Genomic DNA, 12034 nt, shown 5'->3' on the forward strand with positions numbered 1-12034 from the left:
GTGCGGGTAGGGGGAGGGGGGCGAGCTGGGTGAGCGTCACACATGCACGCCAGTGCACACTATGAAAAAAAAATTTAAAAAAATATAATGAAACATGTCCCCTCATGTGACTCTGTCACATGAGCAGGGACATATTATTAATGAAAAGTTAAAGCTTTTATTTTATTTTTATTTCCTTTTGGAAACCTCATCCCGCCCATGGTTGAGGTTGCCAAAAAAGTGCAAAGGCCGCTTGGCCTTTTTGCCTGCCCGCCAACCGTAAGGTTGGATGGGCAGCGAAAAATTTCTTTTAATTAAATTTTTAATGGCCTTAATAGGCCTTTTAATTGTCAGCAGCATGCCCGCCGACCGAAATATCATCATCACGCAATTTTACGCTCAGTCGGGTCGGGCGCACACCCACCCGTTGAGCAAAAAATTTTACCCTGTGTATACCTAGCTTCTCCTTAAATGACTCTATGTTATTTACATGCATCTCTTCTGCAGATGACGCTTTATATTTTAATAGAACAATACAAATTAATACACATTTCAAATATGTACAGTAAATCACAATATGCAATATTGAATTGCTTTGCTCCTAACTCCACATCCAGGCTAAGAAGCTTGGCACCTTATTGTATCCTTTATCACCACTGTGAAAAAAATCATTATGTACTTGGTGTTGTCACAACACATGAAAAGGAACAGAAAGGAATGTACTTACAATTAAAGCCTGGCTTGATTTTTTCATTAACTTGGAGGCTGTAAATTGTAATTTGAAACAAGGCATGCAGCAGTAGAAAGGTGAGGCTTGTAAAGCACAAGGTTTTCAGTAAGCGGCCTGTGTGTCCTGGAATAAAACAAAAATCCAATAATAAGTTCCCAGTAAGAAATTATAATTAAATCAAATAGACTAGTTAACTGTAATACTGTCAATCAATATGTGCTGAACTTAACAATTCATGGCTTTCCTGTTGTCTGGCTCACAACATCTTCATGGACTACATTTTCCATTGTGAATAATATTCACCATCAGTATTTCCATCTCAATTTTTATATGCATCCGTAATGCATTTGCATTCTTTTTTTTCCAGTTTTAGGTGCACAATGATAACCATAGGCTTATCCAAGAAACAATTTACCCATCATTCAAATGTTTCAGAAGACTATAGATCCTCACCATATGGGGTACAATGGTTTAATTGTAGAGAAGGCGGGAATGTTATCCTTAGAGCAGAGAATGTTAAGAGATTTAATAGAGGTGTTTAAAATTATGAAAAGTTTTGATAGAGTAATTAAGGAAAATACAATTCCAATGGCAGAAGAATCGATAACCTGGCGTCACAGATTTAAAATATTTGACAAAAGAACCAGAGAGCAGGTAAGGAGAAATTAGGCAGCAAGGTGTTATGATTTGGAATGCGCTGACTGAAAGGGTACTGGAAGAAGATTCAATAACAAATTTCAAAAAGGAATTGAATAGATGCTTGAAAAGGAAACATTGCAGGGCTATGGGGAAAGATTGCTCTTTCAAAGAAACGGCACAGGCATATTGGTCTGAATTGCCTCCTTCTGTGCTGTATAATTCTATGCTTCTACTTCTATGATTCTAAACCAAGGAATGTGCATTTGATTTTGGTAACTTCATCTAACTTTCATATCAAAATTAAAAGATATTTGCCTTACATGGATACATAAGGTGAATTACAGGAAACCATAATCATAAACTAAAATTAACTGATTGCTTTTCATTTGCTTTTCATTTTTGATCCTCAATACAATAAACTAAAGAAACAACTCTGTCATAAAAAAAAATTGCCAATTTCTTCTGAGTTAGCTTATCTAAATGACGGCAGAAGTTATAGTGCTAAAATTGGTCACAATCCATTCAGCTGTCAGGATGAGGAGAACTTGAACTGTCTCTCCTAAATGCTTTCCTATTGGTATATGTGCATATGCACACATGTGCATGAATGACATAGCCGAGGACAGAATTGGATTTGTCTGTGAATGGTGAATAGACTGCAGCCATACTTATTTTGGATGACACATGGAGAAAATCTCATGACACAGAGGGCTATTGGGCTAATGGAACCATATGCCAGCAAGAAACAGTAACATCAGAAGAAGAGGGGAGGAATAGAGAGAACAATTATACTTGAACACAATCAGTAACCTCATAGCCCGGCATTTCCCCCACCATTAAATCAAGGGATCAACCCTGGTTCAGTGAAGAGTTCAGGAGGGCATGCCAGGAGCAGCACCAGGCATACCTAAAGATGAGGTGTCAACCTGGTGATGCTATAACACAGGACTACTTGCGTGCCAGACAGCATAAGCAGCAAGTGATAGACAGAGCTAAGCGATTCCACAACCAACGAGTCAGATCTAAGCTCTGCAGTCCTGCCACATCCAATCGTGAATGGTAGTGGATAATTAAACAACTCAGTAGAGGAGTTGGCTCTACAAATATCCCCATCTTCAATGATAGGGGAGCCCAGCACATCAGTGCAAAATATAAGGCATTTGCTACAATCTTCAGCCAGAAGTACCGAGTGGATGATCCATCTCAGCCTCCTCCAATGGTCCCCAGCTGGCCCAGCCAGCAAAGCCCACATCCTGTGAATGAATAATAAAAAAAATCACAGATGCCAGTCTTCAGCCAATTCATTTCACTCCACGTAATATCAAGAAATGGCTGAAGGCATTGGATACTGCAAAGGCTATGAGCCCTAACAATATTCTGGCAATAATACTGAAGACTTGTGCTCCAGAACTTGCCACGCTCCTAGCCAAGCTGTTCTAGTCCAGCTACAACACTGGCATCTACCCGACTATGTGGAAAATTGCCCACGTATGTCCTGTACACAAAAAGCAGGACAAATCCAACCTTAAATCCATCTCAGCCTCCTCCAGAGGTCCCCAGCTGGCCCAGCCAGTGAAGCCCACATCCTGTGAATGAATGGGCCAATTACCGCCCCATCAGTCTACTCTCCATCATCAGTAAAGTAATGGAAGGGGTCATCAACAGTGCTATCAAGCAGCACTTGCTTAGCAATAACCTGCTCACTGACGCCCAGTTTGGGTTCCACCAGAGCCGCTCAGCTCCTGACCTCATTACAGCCTTGGGTCCAACATGGACAAAACAGCTGAACTCCCAAGGTGAGGCGAGAGTGGCTGCCCTTGACATCAAGGCCGCCTTTGACCGAGTGTGGCATTAAGGAACCCTAGCAAAACTGGAGTCAATGGGAATCAGGGGGATAACTCTCCACTGGTTGGAGTCATACCTAGCACAAAGGAAGATGATTGTGGTTGTTGGAGGTCAGTCATCTCAGCTCCAGGGCATCACTGCAGGAGTTCCTCAGGGTGGTGTCCTCGGCCCAACCATCTTCAGCTGCTTCATGAATGATCTTCCTTCCATCATAATTGGGAATGTTCACTGATGATTGCACAATGTTCAGCACCATTTGCAACTGCTCAGATACTGAAGCAGTCCATGTCCAAAGGCAGCAACACCTGGATAATATCCAGGCTTGGGCTGACAAGTGGCAAGTAACATTCATGCCACACAAGTGCCAGACAATGACCATCTCCAACAAGAGAGAATCCAACCATCGTCCCTTGACATTCAATGGCATGGAATGTGGAGGCTAGTGGGGTGAAAAAGGCAAGGGGGACCCTATCATGGTTCTGGGGTGGGAGGGAAAGGGATAAGGGCAGAGGTGCGGGAGATAGGTTGGACACAGTTGGCAGCCCTGTCAACCACAGTTGTGGGGGGGAACCTCAGTTAAGGAAAAATGAAAACATGTCAGAAGCACCATTTTGGAAGGTGGCATCATTGGAACAGAGGCGGAGGAACTGGGGTAATGGGATGGAGTCCTTACAGGAAGCAGGATGTGAGGAGCTGTAGTTGAGGCAGCTGTGGGAGTCAATGGGCTTGTAATGAATACTGGTGGACATTCTGTCAGCAGAAATGGAGACAGGGTGGTCAAGGCAGGGAAGGGAAGTGTCAGAGATGGTCCATGTGAAGGTGAGAGAAGTGTGGAAATTGGAAGCGAAATCAACAAATTTTTCCAGGTCCAGATGAGAGCATGAAGTGGCACCAATACAGTCATCAATGCACCGAAAGAAGAGTCGTGGGAGGGGGCCTGAGTAGGACTGGAACAAGAAATGTTCCAACAACCCCACAAAAAGACAGCCAAAACTGGGGCCCCTGTGAGTACCCATAGACACACCTTTTACTTTGAGGAAGTGAGACGTTAAAGGAGAAATTGTTCAGTGAGAGAACAAGTTCAGCTAGGCGGAGGAGAGTGATAGTGGGTGGGGATTGTTCGGGCCTCTGTTCAAAGAAGAAGCGGAAAGCTTTCAGACCATCCCTAGTGGGCAATGGAGGTGTAGAGGGATTGGAAATCCATGGTGAAGAGGAGGCGGTTAGGGCCAGGAAACTGGAAATTGTTGATAAGACATAGGGCATCAGAGGAATCACAAATGTAGGTGGGAAGAGACTGGACAAGGGAAGAGAAATAGGAAGAAATGAGTTCCGTGGGGCAGGAACAGGCTGCCACAATGGGTCTATCTGGACCGTCCTGTTTGTGGATTTTGGAAAGAAGGTAGATGTGGGCTGTGTGGGGATGAGAGACAATGAGGTTGAAAGCTATGAAGGGAAGATCTCCAGAGGCGATGAGGTCAGTGACAGTCCTGGAAAAAATGATTTGATTTTCAGTGGGGGGAGGGTCATGGTCTAGGGGGAGGTAGGAAGAAGAGTCTGAGATTTGGCGCTCAGCTTCTGCAAGGTAAATATCTGTACGCCAGATAACAACAGCACCACCCTTGTGGGCAGGTTTGATAACAGGTTTGATTGTAGTCATTTTGTTTTTGGCTGTGATAAAGACAGGCTGTGAAAGCCATATGTGATGACCCCCCAGGAAGAACTCTGAGAGCCATCATCAAAGGGGTTTTCTCTCTGCAATTGGGAGTCAAAGAGGAAGGTATTAAGAAATCAACTGCTATTTGCGGAAAGAGTCCAGGGAATCTGCAGGTGCAGTATCAGCAGAACTAATGAGGAACAAGCAGCCTCCTCTCTCTTCCAAAACCTGCATGGCCTGCTGAGTCCACCTGAAAAAGGTAAACACTGACTAGTCGATTGCAGAAGCCATTGCAGCTGATAAACGAAACCTCAGGTTTCAGCCCCTTCCCTTCGGAAAGAAGAAATGCAAGCAACAGGCCTGCAACGATATCTCACAAAGATTTGAAATTTCATCTTTATGTATCTTTTTTCCTTGATCTGCATTTTAATCTTTGTAACTGTATTTTAATTAATAGCTTTATGACTTTTATTTAAATAACTTCCAGCAATAGTTTTGTAATAAAGTAACCTTTATCTTGTTTAAGAATAAAGCTGGTCTTCCGGGTTGTTTTTAAATTGAACCACTCTTAAATTATAAGGGGGTTACATAAATACACACATGAATTCTTAGCTCATGAAGCATTTGAGAAAATGCCTTTTACATGGTTGTGACAAAGGATATAGGGCTGTATTTTATATGCTCCCTCAGGGCATGTTTAGGGCAGTTGCCCACCCCACCATTTTCCTGCCCACCCACGAGCTCACCCCAATTATGGGGTAGGTGGGGGGGTGAGCAGACGCCAAAGTCAGCAGCCTGCCCACCATATTCAAATAAGTAATCAGGGGTCAATTAGGCTTGTTATCAAGCCAATTGACCCTGATAATATGCTGCCATGCAATAAAACGTTTGGTGTGTGAAGTCGGGCAGGAGCGGGCAGCCCAATTTTTTAACAAAGGTCGTCAAAGGGCAGGAAGAATGGGGAGGAGCCGCACTATGCCGATCAGAGGCCCTTTCTCTCCTACCCATTCCCAGCCTTAAACCCAACCCCTCCCCGGCCTGCCCAAACCCTCCCTGCCCAAGACTGTGGACTTACCTGCTCTGGGGATCCATGGGCCTTCTTCCTTCTTCTCTTGATGTCCCAGCAGCAGCCACTAACATGCTCTTGGCACTGCCGGGGTTTGGCTGGCAGCTCCTGAGGGTGGGACTTTCTTCCCAGTGAGGGGCGTAAGTCCCACTTGGCCCTCGTTTAGCCCACCTGCAGGGCATATGGCTGCAGGGCAGCTCAGCATGGAGCATATTGGCTCCACGCTGACTTTGCTTCCGGGGAGTCAGACAACGCAGCCCATCCCCAACCTCATATTATTCATGCCATAAACTAAAATAATGTTGGCATAGCCATTGAACAGAATAACAAACATATTTATATTGTATCTCATCGCATCAACAGGCACAACTCAAGCGCTTCATATTGTGTAGTTACTCTTAATAAGTAAATAAACAGGGTGGCCATTTGGTGTACAATAGGGTCCTGTCAAACATTGCTACAGCACCTCTTGCCTCGGAATGAGAATGTTTGTGGGTTCCAGTTCCAAAAATGTACACAAAAGCCTAGGCCAACACTCCAGTGTAGTACTGAGGAAGAACAATGCTGTTGGAGGTGCCATTTTTTGGATAAGGCGTTAACTCAAGACCTCATCTGTTCTCTGATGTGGCATAAAAGATCTCCTGATACAATTCCAAAGAACAACCAGGTCAGATTATCAGGTTCTTAACGCATTACTGTTTGTGGAACCTTGTTGTGCACAAATTGGTTGCTGTATTCCCTACATTACAGCATAGCCTATACTTCAAAAGTACTTCATTGATTGTAAAGTGCTGTGGGATGTTGTGATGTGAAAGCTGCGATACAATTGTAAGCCTTTTTCTATCAAGAAACAACCAATTTGGTGGTTATTGAAGGGGGGAATGTTGGCCGGGAAATTAGGACTGCGTTATTCTTTAAATATTGCCAGCCAAATGGGCAGACATAACATTGATGTTATATTTTATCCTGTGATGACAGTCTTGCACAGAAATATCAACCTAGTTTGTACATTCAAATCCTAGACTGAGTGCTATTAACTGAGCCAACCAATGTTTTTACAGCTGCTTTATAATTACTTGCACCTTTTTCTCAAAATAAGCAGTACGGCTATTAGTATGTATTTTTAATATTTCACATTAAATGAGGCTCCACTCAAAAATAAATAGTAAATTGAAGTTTTAACCATGCTTCGATTGCAGTCAAATTGTACCATGCAGAGCAGTAGCAGGCTTACTATTTAGCTAATTAGAGATGATCTTTTTACCACCTAACAATGTGTATTAAAAGTCATTTAACCTATTAACTCCCTTATGTGATTGGTGCATATTTTGATTCTTTCCCCTTTGCCCCTTTTCTATTTTACCCAACCTAACAAAATGCCTGCCTGATGCTTTTATTCTATTCTGATCAATGTCATACACCCAGACTGTTTTTAAAAGTTTTGTTTACAAATTGTGCAGTATAAATACTGACATTAAACAAACTAGGGTTGTGTTCCTTGGAATTTAGAATAGTAAGGGGTGATTTGATCAAGGTTTTCAAGAGATTAAGGGGAACTGAGAGGGTTGATGGAGAGAAACTCTTTCCACTGGTTGTAGAATCTGGGACAAGGGGACATAGGCTAAAAAACCAGGTGTTCCAGGAGGGAAGTTAGGAAACACTTCCACACAGGAAGGAATGTAGAAGTTTGGAACTCTCTCTTACAATTGGAAATTGATGCTGGATAAATTGTTAATTTAAATCTGAAATTCATAGATTTCTGTTAATCAAAAGCACTAAGGTATATAGGACAAAGGCAGAAGTTAGGTCACAGATCAACCACAATCTCATTGAACGGCAGAACATATCAAGGAGCTAAATGGTCTTCTCCTATTCTTCTGTTCATGGACCTGGTGGCCTGTAACTATGCTGTAAATATTTTGCAGAATGTTCAAGCTTTTTTGTAATTACATAGGAATAATATTTCAGTCATAAAAATCCTGATCGGATGATGCTTATTTTGTAATGCAAGTGTTTGTTTCAACATCACTATGTATGAACTACAAATTTAAAACGGAAATTGTTGGACATAGCCATCTGGAACTTCCCTAGTCTTGTTGGCAGTCTAAAGGTTAAGAACTAATTTTGAATAATCAATTTGTAAAACATAATTGCTTTAGGAGAAATAAGATATACTTTCCCTGATAGATGCAGCAATCTTAGAGTTTAATAAGCAACGTCAACATCTAGCATCTGTTAGTAATTTTATGATCCTATCCTGACAGACATTCAATTAAACTAAGCTTAGTGTGCATATTTATTTTGCTCCAGTTACACCATAGGTACCAGTTTGGGGCCAGTGCCTGCTTAAAGCCATATAATCAGGCAGTACTGAGTTTTACAGCTGGCTCCTCATTGCTCTCCAGCCAGGCAAAGCAAAGCTTTACACACATACATAAAGCTTCTCTCACCACCATACAATTGTCAGTTACATTTTTTTACATTAGTGAAGAGCCAACAAAACAGTCAGCTCTGCCAAAATTAAACAATTAATGAGGCTTGTAGCATTCCCAAGCTGTTCAAACCTGGCATGATTTATTTCATGGTGCTTGCAGTTATATCACATTCAGTGAAAAATGAAAGTAGGATTCACCTTTGAGGTGGTCTCACACTAGTCGCCAAAATTCATTCTTGGCAACTTCACCCCTGAGTTATGCTACATCGCTTTCATTAACACAGTAATGTAGTATAACTGGCATGCTCGATGTAAAAACATCATTGAAGTAAAATAATGAACAAAGCATTTCATCTGCAATGAATCACAAAAATATGCTGCCGGTGGCAAAATAGAAAATTACTTCTGTGAGAAATATGAAATAAAAAACAGATGTTTTTGGGTTGTGTGGCTATCAATGACAAAAATGCAATGATAGAGTAAACAGATACTAAAGATATAATTACAGTAGCAGTCATTTAATTCCAATATGATATTCTGACTAGCGACAATAGTTTGATATGTACATGGTATAATTAATGCCATGAAAATTATATAAATTCAGTGTAGCATTGTTTATTTTATTCGTTTGTGGATGTGGGTGTTGCTGGCTAGGCCAGCATTTATTGCCCATCCCCAATTGCTATTGAAAAGGTGGTGGTGAGCTGCCTTCTTGAACCACTGCAATCCATGGTACACCCACAGTGCTGTTAGGGAGGGAGTTCCAGGGTGAAGGAACGACAATATATTTCCAAGTTAGGATGATAAATGGCTTGGAGGGGAACATCCAGGTGGTGGTGCTCCCATCTGTTTGCTGCCCTTGACCTTCTAGATGGGAGTGGTCGTGGGTTTGGAAGCAGCTATCTAAGGAGGCTTGGTGAGTTCCTGCAGTGCATCTTGTAGATGGTACACACTGTTACCACTGTGCGAAATTGGTGCAAGGAGTGAAAGTTTGTGTATGGGGTGCCAATCAAGTGGGTTCTGCTTTGTCCTAGATGGTGTCAACCTTCTTAAGAGTTATTGGAGCTGCACTCATCCAGGCAAGTAGACAGTATTCCATCACACTCCTGACTTGTGCCTTGTGCATGGCGGACAGGCTTTAGGGAGTCGGGAGGTGAGTTACTCATCACAGGATTCCTAGCCTCAGACCTGCTTTTGGAGCCACAGTATTAAATGTCTAGTTCAGTTTCCAGTCAATTATGATGTTGATAGTGGGAGATTCAGCGATGGTAATGCCAATAAATGTCAAGGGGCAATGGTTAGATTCTCTCTTATTGGAGATGGACATTGCCTGGCACTTGTGTGGCACAAATGTTACTTGCCATTTGTCAGCCCAAGCCTGGATATTGTCCAGGCCTTGCTGCATTTGGACGTGGACTGCTTCAGTCGCAAAGATCTTTGATGAAGCAGAAGAAGATGGTCGGGCCTAGGACGTTACCTTGAGGAACTCCTGCAGTGATGTCTTGGAACTGAGATGATTGACCTCCAACAACCATAACCATCTTCCTTTGTGCTAGGTATGACTCCAACCATCAGAGAGTTTTCCCCCTGATTTCCATTGACTCCAGTTTTGCAAGGGCTCCTTGATACCACACTCAGTCAAATGTTGTCTTGATGTCAAGAGCAGTCCCTCACCTCTGGAGTTCAGCTCTTTTGTCCATGTTTGAACCAAGTCTGTAATGAGGTCAGGAGCTGAGTGGCTCTGATGGAACCCAACTTGAGCATCAGTGAGCAGGTTTTTAAAAAAAAATTCATTCATAGGATGTGGGCGCCACTGGCTAGGCCAGCATTCATTGCCCATTCCTAATTCCCCTTGTTCGGAGGGCATTTAAAAGTCAACCACATTGTTGCGGGTCTGGAGTCTCATGTAGACCAGACCAGGTAAGGACGGCAGATTTCCTTCCCTATAGAGTATTAGTGAACCACATGGGTTTTTATGACAATCGACAATAGTTTCATGATCATCAGTTAGACTTTCAATTCCAGAATTTTTTTTATTGAGTTCAAATTTCACCATTTGCCATGGTGAGATTTGAACCCAGGTCCTCAGAGCATTCCCCTGGATCTCTGGGTCACTAGTCCAGTGACATCACCACCACCTCCCCCACTTATCTTTCAATATTGCTCATTTTAGTTTTCATTAATTTAGTTTTCTATTTAGTGATGTGTGGTACAATTAAGATGCAATCCTGTAATTCCTACTTCTCAACACTGTTGTGCAGATTAAAATTAGTTTTTATTTATTAATTCTCTCTCTGTGGGCATAGCTGGCAAGACTGACATTGATTTCCCATCCCTAGTTGTCCTTCAGAAGGTGGTGGTAGGCCTTCTTCTTGCTGTCCATCTCTAATCAGTTCTAGTAGCCACAGTATTTATCTGGCTAGTCTTGTTAAATTTACAGGCAATCCAAACTTTCTAAGTTTTATTTTACAGCACTTGCAGTTATACCACAGTCAATAAGAAGTGTGTGTGAGGGTGGGTAGTGTGGGATGGGGGAGGGGTGCGGGGTGGTGGTGGTGCTTAGAATTTAGATGGTGGTGGACTTTGTGATGCCAATGTCATAGAGTATCAAGAGGAGCTAATCAATGTCTCTCTTGTTGGAGATGGGCTTTGCTTGACGTTTACATGGCACAAATATCACACAGCACTTGTCAGCCCAAGCCTAGATGTTGCTGAGGTCTTGCTGGATGAGGGTATAGACTACTATATCACCTGAGGAGTTGCATTCATCTGCGACCAACTCAACCTTTGACCTTATGATGGAAGGAAAATCATTGATTAAAAAACACGAAGATGGGTGGGCCTGAGGAGCCAAATTGATGAGGAAAACTGCACAGTCCTCATTTTCACTGAACTTCACCCAAATTAGTTTGCTCACCAAAAACCCAACTCCAGGACCACCCTTGTTGCTCACACATGAACACATAAGTGCTTGAACAGGCTTCTTCAAGGTAACGGTAAACTTAAAAGCTTTTTTTAATGTTGCATCTGGCCCATGTTTAGATGATTTTACTGGAAAGGCAGACATATTGCATCGTTTTTGCAGCATCGATTTCCTTCAGTATTTTGGTTTCTGTGAATATTTAAAAGGCAAAATTCAATTTTGCTGACCACGGACAGTCTTCATTCAATTTGGAAAATGCTGGATGTTACACAGCCTGTATGTACAACTGTACCTGATGCATTCTGCCCCAGGGTACATTTTTATGCAGATTTACACATAACAACACCAACAACTTGCACTTATATATGCTCATAATGTAGTAAAATGTCCCAAGGTACTTCACAGGAGTGCTTTCAAACAAACTTTGACACATGAGAACATCAAATAGCAGCAGGAGTAGACCATTTGACCTCTCGAGCCTGCCCCATTAAGCAATAAGATCTTGGTTGATCTGATTGTGGTCTTAACTCCACTTTTCTGTCTGCACCTAACCCTTAACTCCCTTGTCAATGAAAGCTCTGTCCAACTCAGTCTTAAATATATTCAATGACCCAGCCTCCACGATGGGGAAAAGAATTCCAAACATCAACGACCCTCTGAGAGAAGAAATTCCCTTTCATCTCCATCTTAAGTGGAAGACCCCTTATTTTAAAACTGTGCCACCTAGAGGAAACATCCTCTCAGCATCTATTCTGTCAAGCTCC

The 12034-nt window shown here is 42.3% G+C and overlaps 1 protein-coding gene across 1 annotated transcript in view; it reads right to left on the minus strand.

Annotated features, from left to right (window-relative positions):
- Positions 1-12034, minus strand: part of LOC144679989 (piezo-type mechanosensitive ion channel component 2-like) — a 1019816-nt gene that overhangs the window by 665502 nt on the left and 342280 nt on the right. Inside the window, exon 3 of the mRNA XM_078541050.1 lies at positions 707-832. Within this exon, the coding sequence (XP_078397176.1) occupies positions 707-832 (126 nt within the window). The remainder of the gene's footprint in view (positions 1-706; positions 833-12034) is intronic.

This window comes from Cetorhinus maximus, chromosome 4, assembly GCF_964194155.1.
Source record: "Cetorhinus maximus chromosome 4, sCetMax3.hap1.1, whole genome shotgun sequence".
Classification (NCBI taxonomy): domain Eukaryota; kingdom Metazoa; phylum Chordata; class Chondrichthyes; order Lamniformes; family Cetorhinidae; genus Cetorhinus; species Cetorhinus maximus.